The sequence below is a fragment of the Quercus robur genome, chromosome 9, assembly GCF_932294415.1.
Source record: "Quercus robur chromosome 9, dhQueRobu3.1, whole genome shotgun sequence".
NCBI classification, from domain to species: Eukaryota; Viridiplantae; Streptophyta; class Magnoliopsida; order Fagales; family Fagaceae; genus Quercus; species Quercus robur.
Window position 1 is genome coordinate 21630075 of NC_065542.1, and position 27116 is coordinate 21657190.

At 30.8% G+C, this 27116-nt stretch overlaps 2 protein-coding genes and 1 long non-coding RNA gene across 7 annotated transcripts in view; 1 reads left to right on the forward strand and 2 right to left on the reverse strand.

Annotated features, from left to right (window-relative positions):
* Positions 1-1167: 1167 nt before the first annotated feature.
* Positions 1168-3060, reverse strand: LOC126699498 (protein CDI). Of its 2 annotated transcripts, none has more exons than XM_050397352.1 (2): positions 2879-3060; positions 1168-2311 (listed from the first exon to the last, which is right to left on the reverse strand). In XM_050397352.1, the coding sequence occupies exon 2, from the start codon at positions 2278-2280 to the stop codon at positions 1504-1506; it is 777 nt and encodes a 258-aa protein (XP_050253309.1). In that variant the 5' UTR covers positions 2281-2311; positions 2879-3060; the 3' UTR covers positions 1168-1503. The 2 variants fall into 2 exon arrangements, with proteins under 2 accessions (XP_050253309.1, XP_050253310.1); XM_050397353.1 differs by lacking the exon at positions 2879-3060 and adding an exon at positions 2777-2864.
* Positions 3061-18852: 15792 nt separating this feature from the next.
* Positions 18853-20560, forward strand: LOC126699999 (uncharacterized). The gene is made up of 2 exons (XR_007646958.1): positions 18853-19425; positions 20067-20560. It is a non-coding gene; the product is annotated as an uncharacterized LOC126699999 (long non-coding RNA).
* A 364-nt stretch (positions 20561-20924) lies between these two features.
* The window catches only part of LOC126699503 (origin of replication complex subunit 3), a 64004-nt gene continuing 57812 nt past the window's right edge, over positions 20925-27116 (reverse strand). For all 4 annotated transcript variants that reach the window (XM_050397362.1, XM_050397361.1, XM_050397360.1 and 1 more), the window contains 6 exons: positions 26301-26383; positions 25138-25227; positions 23558-23633; positions 23105-23232; positions 22062-22238; positions 20925-21354 (listed from right to left, as the gene is read on the reverse strand). In XM_050397362.1, the coding sequence (XP_050253319.1) occupies positions 21249-21354; positions 22062-22238; positions 23105-23232; positions 23558-23633; positions 25138-25227; positions 26301-26383 (660 nt within the window). In that variant the 3' untranslated portion in view covers positions 20925-21248. The remainder of the gene's footprint in view (positions 21355-22061; positions 22239-23104; positions 23233-23557; positions 23634-25137; positions 25228-26300; positions 26384-27116) is intronic.

Here is a 27116-nt window from a genome sequence, read left to right on the forward strand (position 1 = left end):
AGTGATAGTACCATTATGCAATTAGTCTCTAAGGTGAAGAATACAAGTAGTACCTTACTCAATTCTGAAACCTGATAAAAATGGACAATTAACTATACTGACCTGAGGAGGAATGAGCTGTAGACACTTGAAAGTAGAGTGCCCAAAAACATTATCTCACACTTTACATGGTTTCAATTGCACCTCCAAACCAATTTCAACTGGTTCTCTGTGCTCAATGTTGAGCTTGAAGGAATAGGGTTTTTACTTACCATCTCGAATTTCTACAAATACATATCCTTGCAAAGGATAACCTGCTTGTCCCACTTGTTTATTCACTAGTGAAGAGCGGCTTATTTAAAACGTTATGGCCGAGGCCTTTTTGGTCCAGATTTCTATATATAAATTATATATAGCTTGATAGTTTGGTATACACGGGCAAGCCCTCAAATTTTACTCTTTGTAACTTAAGACCTGGTAGCCATTTCTTGAGCCCAACTAATTGGACTCAATATGTACTTAACTTGAGGGCCTGCATCAAAAGAATGGTTGCCATGACTTGATAGGGTAATGTTCAACCCATAGAATTATCCCACAAACTGTCCTTAGGAAGGAATATCACATGCACAACCTCTTTTACAGCTCTCATTCCTTCCTGTTCTAATTTTGATGAAAAATGTTGACTAAACTTGGGTCGTTGGACTATCTGATAGAGAAGTGCTCAGAGACTTGCCAAATTCACTAGGTTTGATGCCAAATAGTGATTGGCTACAGCTTGTGTATCAATTATCTGGTGCTCTATTGTTTTGGGCCTTGAGCTTATGGAGAAAATTCAATTGATCCTTGTGATTCTTAATCAAACAATTTATTTCCAACTTTCATAATTTCATTTCAGTATAACAGTGAACTAAAATTGTTCACTCTGATCGGTTGGCCAGTGGCAACTGTAAATCACTTTTACCCACTAGACACAAGCTGGACAATTATACAGTCAACAACTAAGAATATATAGATTTCATGCCAAAAGTTCATCAAAAACAGAGAGCAGCGAAACTGTATGAATTGGACAAAGCATTAAGCCATCCCTTGAGCATCTCGTACTTCAGTTTCAATGTTCCTCCATTTAATCCAATCTATATCTCAAAGCCAAATTAACAATAATGCTAGAAAGAAAGAAAGAAAAGCAAATTGATCTGATGAATAAATCAATTCTATTGCATAAGAAGCTAAAAGTAAGCTGAAAGTTACAACTTACAAACAATGTGGTACTTCAACAGAAAAATCAATCAGACACATATTAAGGCATATATAAATGCCTGCAACACCTATGTAATAACTAGTGCAAAGAAATACCACTAAAGCATTACATATATGCCTGCAATGCCTATGGTTCTACTCTCCATGAAATCAACATCAGCTCTTGATTCCACATAATAAATTCAACATAAAGAATAAAGCATAAAAGCAAATACTTTAGTACAATTCTAGAATGTTTAATGGTATAATGCCAGCTCCTGAATCAATCTACTCTTCAATTTTCTTCTTCCCTTCCTTCATGTACTCCTCCATTTCATTCAACCACAGGTCTGCAAACTCACAATTCTTCCAAGCCTCAAACCATGGCCCTCCGCGAGTATAGTGTATCGCCTTAGGGAAAGTTGTGGAATCATTCTCCACTACCTTGTTATGGCCCTCGAGGAAATTCCAAACAAATGGGATTGATCCAATTTCCTCATCCTCAAGCCATTGAAACCTATGAAGATAGGCACCCGATCCCTTATTCACAACCTCAGGCGTCAAGATCTTGTTCTTTGGATGCCCGCAATTGTACAACACCATGGAAGACCAATTCTTCCTTGGATACACTGTCTGCACTGCCCCATCCATTTTTGTTGTCTCTTTTGGGGCATAGTCATGCTGAACACACATAATTGCGTATTTATCATCGATCAAGTCCGTCAATTCCTTAAAGTCTGCCAAGTACAGAAAATCACAATCCACAAACAATGCCCAACCCTCATAATTGGCCAAGCAAGGTGTCAGGAACCGAGAAAACGAGAACTCGGTGCTCTCCAATTGGCCTCTTTCACGCCAATATAAACCACTCTTTCTCAGATCTGACTGTTTGATTGGAATGATCTCAACAGGGATCGAGGACCGCTTCAAGATGGAATGCCGACAGACCTCATAGGCAAGATCTTCCTTTGTATCATAGCCCACAAAGATCTTGAAGGGTTTCTTCACATCTCCTCCATTATTAGTCACTGTCACTTGGTGAACCTTCCCATTACTCAGACTCATCTTAGCAGATAATGATAAATGTCAACTCACACTGTTCAGAATAAGAAAAAGAAGTTCAAATGTTCAGTAAAACAGTGAGGTAAGAAATACCATAAAAAAATTGAGCAACAAAAATAAACACAAAGAAACATAGTCCTTTGTTTGGTTTCTGAGAAATTGAAGGAAAAGAAATGAAGGAAAATGTGGATCTTAATGCTTTTTTGTTGATTGATTTGGCAAAAGATTGGAAATTGAACAAAACCCATTTGTTAAATTCGATTTAATTGCATGGAAAGCTTGATTTTTTGAGTTTTCATTAACCAGAAACCAATGACCCAGACATGTAATTTCCAACAGATTCTGGGTAACCAAACAGAACAAATTGCAAGAATTGGTATGCATGCACTAAATAACTCAGTGATTCCCATTGTTAAAAAAACGAAAAGTACATACAAAAACTGAGAATCATTCAGCAAAGCAAATGATAGAGAAATTCAGACAAACAATTAAAACCCACCTTTGGTTGTAGAGAAAATGTGGGAAAAACGAAAAGAAAACAAAACTTGAACACAATTAATAGCCACAATTTGAGATATAGAGAGAGAGAAAGAGAGTATACCCCCAAAGATTGGAAATGCAGATCTTCAGAAAAGAAAAATATCCTGTGTCTGTTTCTATTCAGTTATTTGTCTTTCTTGGACTTTCTTCGACCTTGCCGGAAATTTTGGTCCAAGAAATTTCCCTTTTTTTTTTTCTTTTTTTTTTCTTTTTTTTCTTCAATGGCAGAGAGACTGAAGAGGCATTAGTAAGAGCGTAAATTGAGCTGTGACGCAAAGAGCTCGAGTTATATATATACTACAATTAACAATTAATTATAAAAGGAATAAAAGGAGACACGGTTTTTTCAATTAACGTTTAAAACTTAAAAGCCTTTGATTCTTAAAAAAATAATTAAAAAAAAAAAAAGCTTTGAAGATTTGAATACAAATCCCAATAATGCTAGAGACAAACTCAATTAGACACAAATTCACGTCATGCTTAAGTATTATTTTGTGAAAGTATTGTGTAAATTACTTATGAAATTGGGTGTGAATTTAAATATGCCTGTAGGCAGACTTAATTTGATGTACCATTTTTTTTTTGTACAATGATGCTAGAGACAAACCCATTAGACACATTACAATATGCTTAAATGTTACTTTGTAATTGGTTCACTTTTTTTTTTTTTTTTTTGCTTTTAGCAAGTATTTGTGATGGTGTCGACGCGTTGTATATTAGTGTTAAAATTCAATCATAAATTATAAATTGTTTATGAAATTGGGTGTTAATTTAGGAAAATTATTAGGTACCCTTGAAATATGAAAAAATGATGCTCTTTACTTTCACATTCATAGTGGATCCTATCATAAATTTGATGAGTGGACTCCACCATAAATGTGAGAAGAATGAGTATAATTTTCTGTGTTCCAGGAGGACCTAAGAATTACTTATAAATTTAAATATGTTCATAGGTAGAGTAAATCCAATATATCATTTTGTGTGTTTTATTTTATGTTTCATCCACTTATATAATGTGTCTATTTTTTTCTCATTTTAAATTTTAATTATTTTATAAAATTAATATTTAAAAAATTAACAAATTATGATAGGTAGAACATAAAATGAAATACGAAAAAAAAAATTACACAAGATTTGAAGTTTTTATAAAAAAGAAAAAGAAAAAAAAAAGAATAAAAGAATAAAAGGGGCACCGAACAAAATGCAAGCTCAGCAATAATAAGTTCACTGCAGGAGACACGATTTTACAGCTGCATTTGGATCATGTTCTCACACGTGTCAACGTGACCAACAGGTAATTGGAAAAACAATAAGCTAAAGCCCATGGTTAATAATACCGGTATCTCTAGAATCGGCACGTGTCAACCGCGTTCTGTTTTAGGACACGCGTCCATACCTTGCTGTGTCATCCAACCAATACCATTTTGTCAATGATATAAAAACAATTGGCTAATGGCTATTACCAGATTAGGGAAAAAGATACGAGTATCTTCTTCTTCTTCTTTTTCTTTTTTTTTTCTTTTTTTTTTCTTTTTTTTTTGAGAAAGAAGATAGGAATATCTTACTTCTACTAATCATTGCATTTTCTATAAAAGGAAGATCTTGCATGATAAACTCTCTAGACAACTCTTATTAAAAAAAAAAATCTCTAGAAAACTATGGTTAAAATGTTTTAGGAATTATTTAAATGTATAACAATAATCCATGATTTCTTAATTTTCTTCCATATAATTTTATATCCACGCATGATTATTTTTTTTTTTTCTTCCTAATAGTTAGACTAATAGGATAGAGAGATTTGAACGATGTTAAAATACAAAACTCTTGATATTGAGTCATATTTAAATAGAAATATCAATATTCTATAATAAGTTTAATAGTTTTATAAATAATTTAGCATATATATTATTTTGAAGGTGTTGTATTTCAAAAAAAGAAAAAAAAAAAAAAAAAAAAAAAAAGGTGATGTACAACAGGCTCAAAATTTTTATATTGGTGTGAGTATGTGACCAGCTAATAAGGTCATTGAATTGAAACATTATGAGACTTATGTATAATAATATAGAGTTTGACATTGCATGCTTAAATAACTTATTTCAAAACTATGATGCTTAAATAACTTATTTCAAAACTATGTTCTATAACCTGGTAATTTTTTTTTTTTTTTTTTTAAATCTATGTTCTAGAATAACAGAGTCTAGTCTAAGTGACTGTTTGGATCTGGTTGAAAAAGCCAGCGCGCCTGCGTTTGGCATTTTCCTTTTTTTTTTTTTTTTTTTTTTTATGCATGTGTTTCTAGGAGACAAAGTTACTATTCACGTACACAAAGTCACTGTTCACGCACTATTCCTGGGACCCACAACCACTTCATTCAGGAAAAAATATTAAAAATGAATCTCACGGTACTATTCACACATTTAAAAATTATTTTGCTACAGTATTTTCAGTTTTCAGTTTTTAGCAAAATAAATTGTATCCAAATGGACCTTAAGTGTCTGTTTGGCTAGCTTATTTTTTGCCAACTTATTTTATTATTCAGCTTATTTTTGTTATTATTTATGGGTTTCACTGTACTTTTTAGTACTATTCATGGATCCTACTGTACCATTTCAACTAATATTTACCTTTATCTACAGTATTTTCAGCAAAAATTTTTTAGTTTTAATAAAATAAACAGATCTCAAACAAACCTTAAGACAGTCTTTATTATTGGCGCATCAATTGTATTTACTTGACAACAAAAGTGATATTGGTTTCTCACATTTAATATATGCTAAATTAGTATGTTTAAACTGAGTTATATTCTCTAAACTTTTCTGAGTCCCTCTTCTAAAAATAAAACATGAGTTAAATTAACCCAAAAAAAAAAAAAAAACAAAATGCATAAAGTTTTTTTTTTGGGAAGGAGGGGGGGGGGGGGGAACTAAAATGTAGAAATGTGATCACCACTGGGTGCTAAAATAATAATAATAATTATTATTGTTATGAATACCCTCTTCTAAAATAAAACATGAGTTAAAAAAAATGCATAAAGTTTTTTTTTGGGAAGGGGGGGAACTAAAATGTAGAAATGTGATCACCACTGGGTGCTAAAATAATAATAATTATTATTATTATGAATACCCCGCACCTACCTACTAGGCTACCATACATACTATCATTCTATTAATTTAGAATACGATCAATTGGTATCTTATCTATACTATTAATAAGATGATTTTCTATTTAAGTTTTATCATTTTACATACTAAAATATTATTACAAAAATACTTAAAATCTAAAAAATAACCCTATATTTTAGTTAAATAATTTTAAATTTAAAAACACAAATAGGTTAAAAGAGTAATTTACTATTTTTTTAAAAGTTCATAAGTTTTAGGTTTTCAAACTTTTATCAATTCTTATGATTCTATCGCAATTCAATTGAATTGAGTTCGCGCTCTTCTTCTTCATATTAAGTTATTAACACTCACATGGGTTCCAAATAACTCAATGGGTAAAGTCTCTAATGGTTGAAACTTTATAAAATAATTTTTATAAAAAAGTTATTAACACCCACAATACTAATTTCTTAGAAAATGCTTCAAATCATTTAAATAGATCCTTGAATGGTCACTTATTATCATTAGAAGCAAACGCCATAAGTTGAAACTCTATAAAAAAATAAAAAAATTATTAACACCCACAAGACTAATTTCTTAGAAAATCCTTCAAATTATTTAAATAGATTCTTAAATGGTCACTTATTATCATAAAAATCAGACGACATAAGTTGAAATTTTATAAATAAACAAAAAATTATTAACACCCAAAATAATAATTTCTTAGAAAATCCTTCAAATCATTTAAATAGATTCTTGAATAATCACTTAATAGATATGCATCAGTCTGAGTGGTTGATATCAGTTTGGCCTCCAAGTGTTGATAAGTACGTTTACATTGTATCTGTCCTCGGTCGTACTCACAATACTGCATGTGGGATTACTTATCAGTTTTGTCGTCATTTACATTGGGTCCAACTCTTCTTGACATGATGTATCAAGAAAAATATTATCTTCTTGACAATGGCAATACTAAAATATGCTGGGAGTTGGGGCTACGGCTTTTAAAGTTCAAACATTTTAACAGTTCAGATTGTACACATGCTTTGGCTTAATTTAGCACAAATATACAGGTGATCCCCCGAAAAAAAGTTTTGATTTCATTGCATTATTATTATAAAAAATGTTAAGGAATGACTTAAGGATATAATTTATGAACTATTTTTTAAAATATTTTATGAAAAAATAATAAAATATTTAAATTTTCTGTTAGTTTTTTGTATTTCCTATAAAGAAAGCAGTGTTAAAAACTTTTATAATAAAAATTATTAACAATTGCTTTAATAGAACTCGTTAACATAACCTAATTATTTATGTGTATTGCATTATTGTTATGAGTCATGCATAATTTTTTTTTCTAAATTGATTTATTGACGAATACCCTCAAAGCACTTGTTAACTTTTACCTACTAGTACTATTTTTTTAAAACCTACTATTACTATTACTATTATTATTATTTATACTACTGTACTATTTAAAGGGCTTTCCTTATTTGGGATCTTCATTTTTTATAAAAAAAAAAAATACCTATACACCTTTACATTTAAGTAAAGACAAAACTAAAGGAAAATCTGGTAAAAATACAATTCTAACTCTCACTAAAATATTGTCTAAAGAATAAAGTCACCCTTCTGTTGATTTTCAAATTACTTTATCTACTTATAAATTAAATTCTCAAAATAAAAATTATATATATAAAATAAAAACACAGATTTTTTTTTATACATAAAAAAAATCTCATAGCACACGAGAAGCGCGTGTGATGAGACTAGTTATTATTATTACTTTTGTCTCCCCCAATCTTCAAAATTTTTAGTTCAACTTCCTTCTCGATATGGACACCAATGACCAAACCACTAATTTATTACATTTTTTTTTTAGCACCACTAATTTCTTACATAATCCTTTGAAATTTAAATCTCAATTAAAAACATCTTCAATGTTTATTACAATAACTAATTCCAAATTTAAAAGAAAAAAAAAAGGATAAAAGGAAGAAGAGGAGACAGCCAAATCTTATCCCAAATATTCTCGAATATTCAAATATAGTCATGACAAATTTTTTGGAGTAATTTATGCTACAACTCACCCATGTGACGAATTGTTGTTAGTAAAGAGGTATCTCTACATGGACCCACCATCACTCATCTACCCACCATAAGAGCACTCTCATCAGGTGTGTCTAATGCCAAATATTTAGCATTTGACACACCAAACACCAAAAAACCACTCTCATGAGGTGTTTTAAATGCCAAAAAATTTGGCACGAGTGAACAGTATCGTCTCAAAAATAGAAGCATACGGACAACAATTCTATAAATTTTATTATTTTTTTATTATCTTTTCTCTCTCCTCTCTCATCACTTTAATCTTTTTTAATTCTTACTTTTCTCTCTCCCATCCGCCTGAGTCTCTCTTCCTCACTCATTCTCACTCTCAACTTCTCCTTTCTTCCTTTCTCTAGAGCACACCGCAATCCTCATCAAGCCGTCGTCGATCTCACCAAGTAGCAAACCTCACCAAGCTGCCACCTAGCCATGACCCATAAACCGGACCACCAACACAGCCACACCGACCCATCCCAACCGCCACAAGCCAACCCACCACATCCACAGCAACCCATGGTCGAAGCTTCAAGCTAGGCCGATCTCTATGGCAGTGGCTGCTTTTTTTTTTTTTTTTTTTTTTTTTTTTTTTTTTTTGGGTTTTGTTGTGATTTGATGGTGGATTCGGCACCGAGTGGTTGTGTGTTGATTTTCATGGGTTGTGATGGGCTGATATTGGTGGGTGGCGACGATTGTGGGTTGATTTTGGATTTTGGTTATGGTGGGCGGTGGTGGTAGATCTCTCTTCCCTCTCCCCTCTGTTCCCCTTTCACTCTGCCTCTCTCTGGTTGTGAGTTTTTTTTTTTTTGCTGCAATTTGGGCTGATCTGATATTGGTGAGTAATTGTAGTGGTTGTGGGTTGATTGTGGTGGTAATTTTTTGGATTGTTGTGGATTTTTTTTTTTTTTTAATAAGGTGGTGTTGGTGGATGTGGGTTTTTGCCGGTGGTGGCTGTCGGTGTTGTTGCGGCAGTGGCTGTTGGTGGCTGTTGTTGTGGCAGCGTTGGTTGTGCCGTTGTTGATGATGATGATGATGGGAACTGGGGAGGAGTTTAATGTATTATTTTAATATGTTGTAAATATTATTTTAATATATAGAAGTGAAGAATAAAACATCTATAAATGCTATGTTGTAAAATAATGTGTTAAAATAATAAAGTAGGATTTTTAAGTATCAAAATAACATTTTTTATGAGAGAGCTGATGGGAATGCTCTAACTCACTACATAGGCAAGTTGTCCCATAAATTATAACACTAGTCAATTTTTTCAGGTGGGTGTACTGTAAATATGGTCAGCTGGACCAAAGAAAAAGAACAACACTCTGGTATTACCTGTTCGTACATCAGGTGAGTGGCCATTTATCCATAAGATTATTCACATAATATTTTTCTAGTATTTTTCTTTTAGACTCATTTTTATTCATTCTCGTGGATTTATTAGTCATATAGTTATATTCATATATCATTTACAACTTGTTTCGCCAATACTTATGAAATATTTTACATCATGTAGTCCACAATATTTCATATATTATTCTCGTACTCCATTGTAAGTTCAAATTACATATATATAAAAGAATCCAAATCTAATTTTACATCATGTAGTGCACAATAGTTTTACTTTTTATTAAGTATCAATTTGAAATTTATTTATTTCTACTTATTTGTATATTGTAAAATAAAATACTAAAACAAATTATTTTTTAAAAATTAAAAACTAAATTATTCTAAAATAAAACTGAGATAAAAAAAATAACATGAAACCAAATAATATATAAAATAAGTGAAGAACCAGATTATAATCATTTTCCAAAATACACACTAATATGAATCAACAGTAATCCCATTATTTGATACATCGATCACAAGTTGATATAGAGCATTTCTTATTCTATTTCTGTTTGTGCTTTAATAAAGTCTTTTTCACTGTTGATTTATCAAAAAATAATATACACCGATCACAAGTTAAATATCCAAATTTTCAATAAAAGAAAGAAAAAAAAAAAAAAAAAAAGAGAGTTAGATATCCAAATGTACCGTGAAATTGTGTGTGCAAGTCAAAGTGAAAGATCATTTAACTTATTGCCCGTCCTACTTATCAAGACAACACATATAGTAATAGTACCCTGTCTCTCAACTGTCACCATTCAATTATTTTTTTCTTTCTCTGTCAAATTTTTTTTCCTTTTTTTTGTGACTCAAAATTTTCCATTCACTCTTCTCTCTCCTCTCACTGAGATTTTTCTTTTTCCCAAACAGAGCAACATTTTCCATCATTTTCATGCTGGACAAACAAAGGCTGAGACTGACTGGCTGTACTGTCCTTACTCTTTATTTGGTTCTTTTTCGTGGGCTACTCGCTTTCTTCAATGAGGAAAAATACTCGCTACGTTATTTGATGCCTGTGGACTGTAGATGTTAGATTTGTGTCGTTCGACAGGACTAATTTTGCCAATTTATTATTATTTAGTTTAATTTTTTGTTGCTATTTATGGATATATTGTACTTTTTTATACTATTCATAAGTTTTATTATATATTTCATCTGATTTTTATTTTTATCAATAATAATTTTAACAAAAAACTTATCAAAAAAATTTTTCAACAAAAAAAAATTTCAATTTTAATAAAATAAGTGAACCTCAAACTAAATAAATAAATAACTGGGACACCGAGTTTTCATCAATAAATTAAGTTAGCACGTGAAGATCTTTAGAAACTCTTTTGACGTGCAGCGACTATAGCGCACCTCCACCGACACAACTATAGCGCACCTTGGATTATTTTTACTTTCAATTTATTTTTGTTACTATTTATGAGTTTTATTACATTTTTTTAATACTATTTATGAATCACACTATACTATTTAGTTAATCTTTACTTTTATTTACAGTATTTTTAGCAAAAAATTTTCAATTTTAACTAAATAAACTGTTTCTAACTAGACAGTTTATTATAACTAATAAATAGTACTTGCCTAATTGTGTACTATTTTTACTCCTAAGTTTTATAGACACTGATAATCAGTTGGACAAAGTTTGATTATAACTTGTATAAATTTTGACAAATTTATTATTAAATTATACTTTTCTAATATTATTTGTAGTTGCAAAATTTTCAAAATATCAAATATTAATAGCTATGTCACTAATCAATTGTTTAAATTGAAAATTTTTAAAATATAACATTATGCATAAAAAATAAATTTATGAATCATATAATAAATAATTTTCGATTGGCACAAAAGTTAACATATGTGTTAAGTATTAAGAGTGTAAAGAATATATAATCTAATGATTATATTTTCAAAATATGTAGCAATGATAATTTTTAAAAGGAAGTTGTCATTTTAAGTTATAGTCAAGTTTGTAACCAAATTTTGTCCTAATAAATTTAAGTACACGATAATTTGATAACAAATTTCACACTTGGTGACAATCTGTTAATAATTAATAAAAAATGTTAGTAATGAGTTTAAATAAGAACTAATAAAGTCATATCACCTCAACTATTATTGTAAAAATTGTTGAGTTGGTAGAATTTCTCATATACTAAATTGTATAATTTATAGCCTTAACATCGATAATATTTTTTATTTTTTTTAAAACAATTTTGGTTTTTTTTTTTTTTTCTTCGATAGCTTGATCACTGACCTTTCTCTCACTTTTTTTTTTTTTTTTTTAAGAAAATTAATTATTTCATAGGAAAAAAAAAAAAAAAAGGTTCAGATTAATCCTAAATCTCGTCTAACCGAACAAAAACAAGAATCTCACAAGAATCCAGCCAAGTCCTATTTAAATTTGAAACATCAACCAACTCTTCACACTTGGCGGCCCAACTCTCTGAGCTCCTTGGCCGAAACCCCAACTCTCACAGCCATTCTTGGTGGCCCAAAACCCGAAGATTCTCAAGACAGACTTCATCCCTGTCACCAATCCAAAAGTCCCTTGAGAGAGAGAGAGAGAGAGAGCTTTAGACTTGTCACAGATCAAGAAATTTGAATATTAAGGTATAATATCAAAAATTCAAAATTACCTCGAATTTTAAGGACTTAAATTGTAATTTAGTTTTTATTTTTATTTTTATTTATTTTTTATATATATTATCGGTTTGTTTATATGCCTCAAATTAAATTGTACTTTTAAAAATATGAATCTAGTTTTCAAGAACTAGGTATCATGTCAAAAAGCATTTAAATGTACTTTAAATCAAATAAAGTATTTAAAAAAAATATAATTTAATATATATGAATGATCGTAAAAAATAAACTGTCATGTGATAGGTTAGATGTTTCTTCCAATCAAAATTTTTTTTTTTTCCCGAGAAGATTCTTCCAACCAAACTTAAAGGAACATTTGGTCTAAAATTAATTTACTAAGTATGTATTTAGATGAGTTTATTTTCATTAGTAATTAATGACATAGATGATAGAACAAGAATAATACAGATATTATGGGTTTAAATCTCTGTTGTCTGATTTTCCAAAAAAAAAAAAAAACACTGTTTTCTTATATTTTCTTTTTTCCTTCCAAACATGGATATATGTTCAACGTGTGTGTGCGTACGTAGGTTCGTGCGTGTGCGCGTGTGGATTCATACACAGCGTGTGTGAAACACGTGTGTGCGTGTGTAACTGTGTATTATCAAAAATATCATCGTATCAGTATCATCAAAATCCAGACATGAAAAAAGTTGGCTTATTGTTGATGAGATTCGTGAAATTGCATTATAAGCAAACTCCCAGCATCTTGATCTTTCTTCTTTTTGCTCACTTGCCTCGAAGCTTCAATAAAAACTCAACCATTTGCCAAGTGCATTGCTCGGCATTAGCCATACATGAACTGACAAATCACAACTATGCAGTGTATATTACACTTTCTTCTCATACGAAGGTGGGCCTAGAATTCACATTTACATGAGAAAAATGTATACTATTGATGAATCAGAAAATAAATCGTCCAAACAATAATAAATGGACATTAATGCAGACTTATGTATGCTAGTGACTGACAAAACCTCCAGCTGGTTTTGTAACTAATGATTATGAAAGATGGCCAATTCAGTCACTTGATACGTTGAAGAGGCAATAAAGCCCAATCAATGACATAATGAAAGCAAGTCATAAAGGCTCAACTCCTATAAAAGGAATGGGACAAAGAAAGGTAAGATACGCACAAAAAACACTTAGAAAACTCTAAAAAAGCTATGATTACTCTATTATTTGTCGTCATTTTGACTTTATCATCGGAGGGTTTTAAGGAAACACCCCACTAGTGTTTTCTCCACCAAAATCTCTCTTTTATTTTGTAGGCACACATAGAAGACGGGGGCTCCGTTGGACGAACAACATATTGACGATTTCAGACATCATCAGCTATAATGAATGTAGATTCAATGAAGAAGAGAGAATTTAAAGAATATTCCAATTATTCTCTAGTTTGAAAGTTTTAGTGGGACAAATGGAGATATAAAGGAATTTTAGTTTCATTCCCCCCATCTCTCCTCAAAATTTCTTACAAAAGTGAGAGTTTGAGAACAAGACTCATTCCTTTAATAAGAACGAGATAAAATATACTCTTAGGCTTGGGTTTGGCCTTGACCTTTGAGAATTTCTAGAAGGGCTTCCTCTAGGGTAAACCTCTCATTTAGTATTACTTTGTGAGCAAGACTTAGGTACAGTACTTAGGTGTTGTTTCTTAGGTTCCGCTTTTAAGATTCTGCCATGTGGAATTTTTCTCATGGGAAGGAAGTATATTTTTTAGTTAAGTAACCACATTGTTGAATCTAAAGAGGGGAACCTAAGGAACAACACCTAAGGTACTGTACCTAAGTTTTGTCCTTACTTTGTAATTTGTATTCTGGGTTCTAATTAAATCAGTCATATTAAATGAATTGGTGCTAAAATCCTTATAATTCAATTAGTTAGCATTTTGTGTTTCTAACGAAGACATTCAAAGTTCAAATTTCTCTATTCCTTCTCCCCCAAATATTGAATTATAATAAATAAATAAAAAGAGAGGAAAAAAATAGTTGTCTTATTTATACATTTTAAATTCAAATTATCGTAGATTCCATTTAACTCAATTAGTATTTAGTAGTTTCTCAAAAAAAAAAAAAAAGTATTTAGTAAAAGTTATTTTACTTGAATAATTATAGTACCCACCAAGTCAAAATTGCTCATATTTTCAATTGGCAGTTTGGAAGTTGGTAGGTTAAGGGCATTTTGGAAATTGCTCATCTTTTCAATTGATCCGTTAATATTGGTATACATAATCACATAATATTTATAGATTAATATTACCCAATATATGTCCGGCCTTAGGATTAAATATAGTGACTTTAAGGTTTGAATATGATCTAATAGTGTTTTAGAACTTAACAATAAGTAATGTTAAGTTGTCTCTTTTTAAGCAAAATAAAATATATAAATAGATGGGTTTGAAAATTAAATATATGTAGAACAAATTTTAAATTAAATTGCTACAATTTAATAGAATTTGGAATGAGTTTGAGATCTATATTTTTTTTAATAAATTTGGATTTAGAATAAGTACTTTCAACTCAAACATGTCTTTTCCTATTTTTAAGTAAGTGCACCAAAATTGATCGAAGTAGATTAAATCAGACCGAATGGACCAAACTGGACTGAATTAGATTGAATTTGGCAAAAATACTAAAATAGACCAAAATACTAGGCTGATACGACTCAACAGAAGCATAGTAATAATAAATGCTACTTTTAAACTTTTAGATATTATATAAATATAAGTATAGATGAGATAAAATATAGATTCTATGATATATTTCATTCTTCTTATGTAAATATATATATGTTAAATTCTAAAAAAAAATCTCAAATATGGTGTTAAATTTTTTTTTTTTTTTTTTTTGGAGCAAGGTGTTAATTTTTTTAAAAGTGTTAAATAATTTCAAGAAAGCTTGAAAAGAAATTTATGAGGTAAATCATAAATGAATGTATTAGCCGTTTCACAGGCTGGTGTTTAAACCTTGACCGCTCTCCTCAAATAGGAGGATCACTGTTTCTTGCATTTTTCTTTTGCGATAAAATAAGCCCCGCAAGTCCCTTTTTCCGTCCCCTTGGACAAAAAACTCACTCATACAAATCAATATATTACTAAAAGCTGAAGCGTAGCATTTAATGCTGTTGCGCTCACGTTGAGCCACGTCAACGTCCACGTCATCATCTTTTTTTTTTTTTTTCCATTTTCTTATAATTATTTATAATTTTTTTTTATTTCATATTTACACTTCTCTAACCTTTCTTCCTCCCTTACCTTTTCATCTCCCCACTACTTCTCTAACCTTTCTCCTTCTCTCATTCTCTCACCTTCTCATCTCCCCACTACTCTCTACATTAATATCATTCTTCATCTTTCCCTTCATCTTCCTCTATTTTTGTCTCTTCTTATTCACACTTTCTTACTATAAATTTGTCACTATCTCATTCATTCCATGCATAGTTTTTCCTTACAAAAAAAAGGTTCTCTCTCTCTCTCACACACACACACACACAAAATTTTTGAGTGGATTTTTATTTTTTATTTTTCTTGCATCTTCGCTTTAGGTTGATAATTTTTTATATTCTTTAATCTACTTTAGGTTAATGCGATTCAGTTCTCTCTCTCTCTTTGATTGTTAAATGTTATCCTATTGCATTATAAAGGATTAAATATAAAAATATAATATTATTCTAATACATAGCATGATTTGGATAATTTAATTTGGTAGCTACTGTAATTTGATAGCATGATTTTTATAGTGCTCAATTTAGATGTTAAACGATGAGACTTTAATCATTTTTGTTTATTTTTTAATCCTTTGTGGTAGACAAAGTACTCTATAATGCAATTTATTTAGAGAAAAGTAAAGGTTGACTAAACAAAAGTTATTGGATGAGAGACAAATTTTATCTTTCGCAATTTTACTTTAATTATTATTATTATTATTTTATAACAATGCATATATAAAAATTTAATTCTTAGATTTTGCTAATAATTGATTATTTGATAATATTTTTTGGGTGTGCGAAATTACAATTTCCGCAAAGAAAATAACCTTAGTAGATTATAAATAACAATTTTTTTTCCTAATTGGTTCAATTAATCATAGTTAAGTTTTATTAATTTTTTTAGTTACTTTTTTCAGTGTTTTGGATTGTAGGCAAAAAAAATAAGTTTGAGAAAGTTTGTTTAAAACTAAAAGAATAATTTCTAAATTTTATTTTCTTTTTAATGATTCACAAAATGTTATAAATAACTTTTATTAAAAAATAAATATTTTCGTTAAATTGCCTTTTGAATTTTTGAGAAAAATTGTATTTTTTTTCATTTTAGTACGACAAAAATTATTAAATTTATGATTTATGATTGTTTCTATATTACATTTATGATTATTCTTATAATGAATAAAAATATAATTACAAAATACAGTATTCTTTATTAAATTAGTTTAAATTGTATAAAAAAAATTTAATAAAACTATCATAAAAATAATTATCATGCGCAATGTGTAGGTTTGTGGCTAATCTATATATATATATATATATATAAAACCGAAACCTATGGAGCTCCCACAATTTTCCACGTCATCACTATTTTCTTTTTCTTTTTATTTTAGATTCTTTTTATTTTTGGTTCAATTTTCCACGTCATCACTATTTTCTTTTTATTTTGGATTCTTTTTATTTTTGGTTTTATATCTTATCAAGTATTACAATAGTTTAGTTTAAATAAAATTCTATTAGATATATGTTTCAAAAGCTTGAAAATAGCCTTTGGAGCTCTCACAATTTTCCACGTCATCACTATTTTCTTTTTCTTTTTCTTTTTATTTTAGATTCTTTTTATTTTTGGTTTTATATCTTATCAAGTATTACAATATTTTAGTTTAAATAAAATTCTATTAGATATATGTTTCAAAAGCTTGAAAATTCTATTTCAACTAAAATTCTATAACAAAAATTTTCACAAATATAAACTTCTACCAAGGTCGAAATCCTTCATACTCACTCAAATTTTCACAAAGAAAACACACATATCAAATTGAAGCCATAACAGGAAGCAAGTTGATTCTTCAACGAGAACAAATCCTGTAGTACAAAGGCCACCTAATTGCTTTTAGTTTTGAACTCGATTGTCTTATTAACAACAAAGTCTATGAATTGCAGTGATGGACAGCCGTCCACAAATAACATCCACGCAAGGGCTTGATGTTCTTCTTAATTATCTCATATAATTCTAGGAATTATTTTATTTAATTTTTTATGGAATTAATATATTTAGATGGTTGGCATAGCAGACAACGTAAAAACAATTTTCTGTCATTTATGTTGCCTTCTGCATAACCCTAAATCAATGTTGAAATGTTGTGTTTTACAACCATCTGATCTTGGTAACCAAACCCTGCACCTATGATTGTTTATGATTATTTTTGTTCATTGTTTGTAGTTTAAACCCATTAAAACTTATTGGCTAATGGTATTTCATGGTTTTTTTTTTCCCTTTACTTTTACTTTCAAGGTTGCTAGGAACACAACCTAACATGTGATTTTTTTTCATTGTTTAAAGTTTAGACCCATTAAAATTTAAAACTAATTACTTTATAGGTTCATGTACTTTTTTCTTCTTCTTATTTTTCTCTTTTGAATAGTCATATATTTTTGTGTTAGTTTTTGCAATATTTGAACATGTTTAGCAGATTTCAACAACTATACCATGTATTATTCTTTTGAAGGTAATCAATTTTTCTTTTATATTTCTCTATTATAAAATCATATATATATATATATATATATATATAGTTTTGTTTCAATAATTTATAGGATGTAAATCTTATGATTCCTTAATATTTTTTGGTCTTTTGGAAGTTTTAACATCTGACTTTTTGAGTTATATTTTTGTAATATCCAAAACTATCTGGAAAATTTCAATAATTATAACCATGAATTATTATTTTGAGTGTAACAAATTTTTCTCTTATATTTCTCTGTTGTGTAGTCACACGCACATATATTTTTATAATTTTTAAGCTCTTAATCTTTTGATTCTTTTCAATAGTTATAAGTTTATAGTCATGAACTATTCTTTAATATTTTTCCGTAAGTCATTGCACGTTCAAACAATGACTTCTTTATCAAATTGTAACACAAATTGAAGTTATACAAGAGCAATTCATGCAATAATATAGTTTCTTAATCAATTTAAAATTTTATAAAATCAATTTAGTTTACCACATAAATAGGTAGGTTCCCGTGCATAGCACGGGTTGGCGACTAGTTATATATAAAACCGAAGCATCTGACTTTTGGTTGACCTCTCTACAATTTTATACATCAGCATTATTAAAAAATAATAATAATAATAAATCTCTTTTTTTTCCCCATCAAATACAAATTACAAAACCCAATACTTCTTAAAACAAAAAAAAAAACAAAACAAAAAACTCTTTTCTCATCTTTCATGCTAACATCTCCTTCCCCCAAACCTAAAATTCTCTTTCCTGACTCTTTTCAAGAGATCCTGTCTCCCTCTTTCAAAGCACTACCATTTCCCTCTTTTCTCAACCTTTCAACCCCAATCTCTTTGTCAATTCACGTCTGTTTCTCTTCTACTTTCTTAGGGCTCAAACCCAGACTCTACCCGAACCCTTGACCAATAATTATATATAAAATTGAAGCCTTTAATTTTTGGTTGACCTCTCCACAATTTTACCCATCAGCATTATTAAAAAAAAATAATAATAAATCTCTTTTTTTCCCATCAAATACAAATTACAAAACCCAATACTTCTTAAAAAAAAAAAAAACTCTCTTATCATCTCTCACGCTAACATCTTCCTCCAAACTTGAAATTCTCTCTCCCGACTCTTTTCAAGAGATCATGTCTCCCTCTTTCAAAGCAGCTACCCTCTCCCTCTTTTCTCAGCCTTTCAACCCTAATCTTTCTGTTAATTCACATCTGTTCTTTTCTATTTTCTCAGGGCTCAAACACAGACTCTACCCAAACCTTTGACCAATAATTTTTTTAGGTTTTATTGTTAAAACCGAACTTTAGTATTTACTCAAACGTTTCATCGTACCTCTCGCTCAAGCCCAGTCCCTATCTTAGAAAGTCAATGATATTTAATGGTCAGATTTGTTCAAACCGTGAATTTCCATCGCCTTCAATTCATCTGTGGGCTTCCAACAGAGACTTGGAAAAGGGTTGCAGAGACTCACTAATGTTGACCAACCGAGTTGGCTATGCGATTGAAAGAATAGTGGAAGCGATAACAACAACCCAGACCCACCTACGGTTTCCTTCAATTTTATCATCATTCAAATACTTTGGTTTGATCAAAGCACATGGAGGAGACCATCAATATCAACATGATTAGAACGATGTGTATGTGGCTTGATTTTTTATAACATTGATGTGAGATTAGATTATTCTCATGAAAATATTTACATAGAATTGAAAGTTGAAACTTCTACCAACAGTTTTGTGTTTTTTTAGGGTGGATTCATGTTATTAAACTGTCCTTTCATTTCCATTTAGAATATGTACACCATGTGTTTGACAAAATGTCTCACTCACTTTTGCATTTTTCTGTATTTTTTGGGTGGATTCATGTTGTTAAACTGTCCTTTCATTCCCATATAGAACATGTACACCATGTGTTTGACAAAATGTCTCACTCTTGCATTTTTATTTTTTGATAATTCAATAGTTATACTCTTACATTAGATTAAGTCAACTTCATGGATTGAGTCTCTTGATTTTAGATGTCAAAGGAATCACTAACACATTGAAACACCACCTATTTGACAAACCAAAAACCAAAAATGCTATTGGCAATTGACAAACCAAGCATGGTGGGTGTTACTTAAACCCAAGCATGGCAAGTATTTTTGAATAAGAAAAATTGGTGTAAATGGGATTTAAGTTTGAAAGCACATTTAGAAGGTAATTCACACTTTTCATGGTAGCAAATTGAGGTGGTTTTATTGGGACTGATGAATTTTTTACTTTAATGCCCATTGAAGCAAATGAAGATTCATTTTGGATGACAACAACGTTAAGAGCTGGTTGATGGCAGCCAGATGGGGAGAGCTGGAAATCACCAGGTCTTACTGAGAGACAGTATCTCAGTGATCATTTTCTACACTTGGAGGCACTCATAGTTTGTATTAGAATTTTCTTATGCTCCCCTGATCAAATGGGAGCTTAATTTTAGCCAAAGATGCAAACTTTAAAATTTGGTCAAGGTGTTGGTCCAACTCATAGAGGAATCTGGGGTTAAAAGCAAAGATAAAATTAGGAGCTTTGTTGATAATTAGCTTTTGAATTGATAGCCTAAGACCAGATTAAAAGTAAAATATTTACATAGAATTGAAGTAATGAATTGGTCTAAGACTTAAACCAGAAAATGCATATTAGCCTTTTTCTTCTGCTACCAACAAAGTTTGTCATATGATTCACCATGTACCAGTAATTGTTTTTGCTTTTCAAATAGCATGCATAAGTTACAATTTGATTATGCTTTATCCTGGAAAGAGTTGTAGTAGTTCAAGTTCACAATTGATTATGACAAATTCTAATTGTATAAAATTTATCATATGATATATTCATGATATGCTATATAGGAATGACAATAGGTTAGGTTCGGGTCGGGTTTTTCCATACCCGGGCCTTCGCGGGTTTGGGGTTAAGAAAAAAACCCGTTTAATAAATGGGCCGGGTCCAGCCTAGTAAAAATAAAACCCCAGCCATGACAACAAAGAAACCAAAACAAGTATCAGTTCGACCAGTACATCATTAATTCAATTTGAGTAACATCTATGGCCCCTCCTAGATGAGAAAGCAGAGAAAATGTAACCACTTTTTTTAATTGAAAGAATAGCTAAATTGCAAAAATTCTAATAATCACTTTCAATCTTACATGTTACAAAGTAAAAGTTTATAAAAGGGTTGTAATCCCAATTACTTGAATTCAACCTATAGCAATCTGTTAGTATGTCAGGTACTTACAAAAAAGCCTCCCAATTCCCAAGTTTTTTTTGGGGCTATTTGGCATTTATATTGGATAGATTAATAAATCATGTTCTTCATTTGTTAAATCTTAACATAATTACATAACAGTACAACTGCACCAATATGAAATTAAACTACCTTTGCATAAAAGAGATCAGAACAATGCGACTAAGCTTCTTTAATGACACCACTAGTTAGAGTCCAAAGGCCACTCTCTGCACACAATCAGGGCGTCTTCTGCTAGGCATCCGAAGGAGCCCAGAAATCTGTAGCTCCGTAACTGCTCTACAAAACCTTGCTCTGAGAGAAATAGGGTTAAGGATCTTCATGAATTAAGGGGTTGGGGGTGAGGGAATCCTTGATGGAAACGTGACATATGCAAACCTTATACAGACCATACACCAAAGCAAAATAGCATTTTCTAGGAGGAATAGAAATTTAGTGCAGGAATCTCTTGTTTGAATCTGGAACAGCAATACTTAATTAGTACAATACTCACAAATAACACTGTAGGGTTCCTTCCTCCATAAGACAATTAGTGTGAAAATCTATAGCAAAACTTCTTCAATAATTTGAAGACCTTTTCATTTTGTTCTTCACACTATAAAATAGAGAGAAGAAAAGGAGACTGTGGGGGGTTTTCTGTCACATGAGCACATAACTGAGAATTTGGTCTTGAATGAACTCTACTTACAATGGCTACGTAACCAGAAGTTTTAGTGAAAAATGCTGAGTCAGTGTAAAAGAAGTCTAAATTGAACAAAGGAAATCCCTAATTGAAGTGCAATGGCAGCACATCAAGAACATGAAATCAAAAATATTAGTGAAGATGATCAATAAGCTCACACAATTATGAATGACACTAAGAGTACACACACACACACACTCTCATAGTAGTTTCTGGGTTTTCATGTGCTGCAACAAAAATTTCAGAACATATACCTTCAACTAGACTCTGTAGTATATAACTGATGAACACAAATGCAAATGAAAAGGCAATAGGATACTGAATTGATGCTTCACTCTTGTTCTCAGATTCATTCATGTCCTTTCTTTTCTTTGGTAGTGGGGACTGTTTCGACTTGGGTTTCCCTTTCTTACTAGGACGAAGAACAATTGTTTTGAAAGATTGGAACCAGTCATGGAGATTGATAAGATCACCATGCTCCTGAGCTAGAGTATACCTAAACAACAAAGAAACATGAATTTCATTCATCAAGTAGTGGAAACTAACCTTAAAACCTCATCCCATTTCCCTAAAAATATGTACAGAATGCCAAGTAAAAGATGAGAAACAAAGAAAGCAATGATTAAAAAATAAAACATTCATTAATTATGGAAATACTGCAGGAACAAGAATCAAGACCAACTATAGCACTTTCAGATGGGCTTATGTAATAGATATTCTACGTAAAAACTGCAACATATCACACAACTTATGCAATAGAACAACAAAATCATAACTAAATAGAGATATTCTGTGATAAAATGTTATAGATCCTATAATATATGTCCTACTTTCCAAAGTTTATCTGAGTCTAATGATCAATGATAATGCGTTTTCACAAATATACTCAATTGTACTAAACTTGTAAAATTTATTTGAAGCTCAATTGTACACAGTCAATCTTATTTTGGACAAAGTATCCTACTCAAAATGGGGGTTCTCAGAGTAGCAAACGTTATAAATCGTTGAATGGGGCATCAACTATAAAGAATAGGCCAAATTGGGCAATCTGAATCATTTCTTTTTTGATAGGTAGCAATCCCAATAATTTCTTTAACACTTCCAACAAGCAGTTCTGAAAGGAAAGGCTGATTTGAAACATCAAAAAGCTTATTTTTGATTTTGACACTAAAAGCAGAATCCCTCCAATTGTTGCCCCTGACTCTTTATATGAAATGTTGGTGGATATAAATGCAACATACCAGATAACACAAAACACTTTTCTGAAAGTTCAACAGAGAAATCAAACTATGATATCACCATCACAAAAGGGACATACATCATCAAGTGCTATGTGAATGCTTCATCCAACTATATACTTACATAACTGAGGTATCATGCATAGATGGCACAAGGATATTGCCACTCTTGCTGCAACAACTACACCGCAAAATTTTGTAAAACTCCAGAAGATCGACTTGAATCCTTCTTCTTGGATCTCCAATTAAAGCCTATTATAAGTGAGCAGTTTAAAAGTACAAAGAGATAGTAAGATTTATAAACTTAATTCCCCAGACACTTGTAAGTGAAGGCAAGTTCTTTATACGACATAAGAATCAAGGCATGTCAAAGAAATCCTAATATATGAAAATGCCTTATCCTGCTGCATATCCTGTTTCTTCAAATTTGCTTTATTCTGCTGTAATGATTTCCTTCATGGATTTTAGTCAAATTTGACATAACAGTTATTAAAACTCTGTTTGAATATTTTCCCTTATGCAATACAGGAAAGCTCATACAAGATTTATTAATCAAAGTAATTCTAAGAGTGCTTACCGATTGTAGTTTCTCAACACTCTTAAAGCACACAGTTTCATGAAAAGGAATGCACTCAATAGGCCTAAAGAAATCCCTGTTTCATAGGGGAAAAAAAGTCAGAACTCATTTCAGTAGTTGTGTATTAAGTAAATTCATTGTCAGAATAGATAAGCTATGCAGGGAACCCATTCTAATTCATTACAATATAAAGAAGGAAATTCCAATTTTGGATGTTTGTACTGTAAAAAATATCAATGCAACTGAAAATGTTAATATACCAGATTGAGGATCAAAAAATGGGACAAGAAGCTCCAACATAGTTTTTGGTCATTTAATTCACACATGCATAAAATAAACCATAAATAGTAAGCAGACCTGCTCTCTTTTGTAACAAGCCCATTGACCTAAAGCTATGGTCATAAGATTGACCAAGGATAGGGGGGGGAAAAAAAAACAAAACAGTGGATCTAATTACATTACAAGCCATTGGAAGAGCATATTGCAAAGAAGCAAAGTTATAACTTATAAATAAGTAACACAGTACCGGTTGCAACATTGGTGTATTTTCTAAGAATGGAACAAAAGTTTTGACAAGTAATCAATATACTTTATTAAATAGAAGTAAAACCTTAGGTATTTAAAATCTAACAATAGGTGCACCGAGAGAACATGCAAAATTCAACTGATCTGTGAAAAGAGAACAAAACTGGATGCAGCTGAATGCTAGCATCCACTCATACAAAGTTCTCTGAAATATATACTTAAGCTGCATTCCTCCCCTCCCTCCTAATAGTTTACATGATACAGAGGAATAGAATTCTAGATCAAATTAGGTTTGAATTTAGTTATGAGCATTGTTTAATTTTAGTAGTCTATGGAAGTATCTTATCGTTAAATTAGTTTTGTTTAAAAGGAAAAAGATTTCTAAATTATGTTTAGATTGATTGTTTATTCAGGATGGAGGCTTATAAAAAATATCAAAGTGGATTCCCATTTGATAAAGATAACCAGATTTTGGATCATATTTTCACATCCTCAACCAGATGCATATTTTGTCACCCTCTTAAAACGTAATGGCGATACTAATGAAGATTTTCTTCCCTTAGCTCATAGATATTGATGAAGTTTGACAACCTCAGCTGCACCATAATGCATCAGTTTCTCTTATGATGGGAAAAGTAAATATTACACAATTTTTCTTCCTAAATTCAAGCTCAGTTCACATGATACCAGATGTTATTGCAAAAGGAGAAGTAATCTGAAAAACAATGGAACAAATTTAGCAAAATTTGAATTTTATGAAAACAAAAGAAAATCAAATCACAAGTGGGGTTCAGCAGAACCTATATCTGATATGCCATTTCATCTTGCAATATGGATTAAACAACTGATTAATCATTAATGTACCATACTCCAAATGTCTGATCAGCACACAAGTAATGTAGTTGCAAAAGAAACATGCTCTATTACAAACACATATTTATAGATTTAACCTAATAGATGAAGCATAGAATAGAATTTGTCAAGATTCAGTTATGGAAAATAAATCCACATCCCATCTAAGCAAGAAGAAAAATATACAGCATATATATCCTTACCCAACCAAGGAATCTAATAATGCAGCAGCTTTCTCACTTATTGCTTTAGAGTCCTTCTCACTGTTTATAGGGCTCAAAGATGAATGTCTCCTGTCATACCAAGGTCATAACAGAGCCCCAAGAATCAATGTTCTGTAAAAGAATGCATATATCATACATACACAGTAAATACATGTGTACGTACACATACATTTACAAACATGAAAAGTAAAGAAGTAATATGATGAAAATTAAGAGAATACAAACATGTCATAAGAAGATTATCTATCTCAATCCCAGCCAGGATCTTCATGTAACTCTATACATCTTATGACAACAAAATGACCATCTTATGGATGATACACGGTGAAATAAAAAAGCAACAGAAAAGTTAATTCAAGCACCAATGTCATAAGACCAGATCAATCAAGAAATAAGCTTCAGCTTCTAGTAATTTCCACAACAAACAAAATCCCATCCCATTTTTCACAACAACTCATTGTAAATGTACTGATGTACATACAAACAAATGATGAACATTTTGTTTCTACAGCTGAAGTTCCTTTTGAAGTTTCAACTAAGAAAACTATAGAGCCCCAAAAAGAATAACAAAACTAGATAACTTTATACATGCAATAAATTGACAGCTGACCTAATTTCAAATTCTGTAATCCCATTATAAATACGGGTTTCCTCATAATGTATTATCTATCAAATGAATGAAAGATGTAGCCTTTTGGCGTTTGATGTTTACGTAGTTCTTAGTGACAAAACCATGTAAGTTAATCTCTTCCAATCTTCCTTTCTCATGTTCTCTCTATTTCAATAATATTTAAAATTTTGACATTGTATCAGAGCAGGTCAATTGAGCATTGCTTGAATCTCCTTACTCCCATCCCATCATTTCCCTCTTGTTAGTGATTTCTAATATAATCACTTTGCCAATCAACTTTTATGATCTACCTCCACTCTTCTTCTTTTCCCCTTCCTAATTTCAAATAGGAAACATCACCACTTCTATTAGAATTATGGTTAATATTTAAATTTATCATTACCTATGTAAGGATATTACTAAGTTTTGGAAACTAACACACATCACAAAAAAGGGATGGAACAACTAATATGCGGCAGTAGTATGGGATATAATCCTAATATGAAAGAGAGGAGGTTAAATAGAAAATTACTTGGATATGTCATCGACGTTTTGTTTCAACTTGCCATCTTCAAATCTGAATTCAGACTGCAACTCCTTGACTTTGTCATGGATCTGTCGAAGGCATATTATTTCATAACAATTAGCTCAATAATCTAATGAATAACAAGTTAATTATGTATCATGTCTATTAATATGGAAAAGCAATACAGCACAAGGTGTGAAATGCAAGAAGAAACATAAGATTGCTTGATTATAAACCTAAATATTGATTAAGGCACAAACAAGTACAAGTCAAAGAAACTGTTGACTCCTCTAAAATGATAAGGACCATAAATAATTATGAAAACTTTTGATACATTAAAGGACATCTTCAGATTGATATATGTACAATGCTGACTAAAGTATACTTGATCAAGTAATAAATTCATCCAAAACTTTATAAAACCAACAAAATAGTTTTTCAAACATTTTATGGAGCTCACTTTTATAACATGCAGGTATACTTTAGTTTTAGAAATTTTATGAACTTTCAGCTGTAGAAAGTAGATGGAGAATAAAGGAATGAACAGTTTGACAACACCCCCCCCCCCCCCCCCTGGGGCAGGTGAGCAAGGGAATTTTGGTGGTTAAGCTTTATGATTAACTATTCTAATAATGGCATTCCAATCGGTTGTGGTTGCATGCAAAAGACGGCAAGGTGGATAAAAGTTAATTGTCAAAACCCCCGCAGATTCTTGTGGCTAAACGTATGATCCTGCTGTGTGTAACTCTTAAGAGTGTTAGCAGTTAATTAGTAAAATATGAAGATTTAGAGTTAAATGAGAATAAGAATAGAGAGACAAAG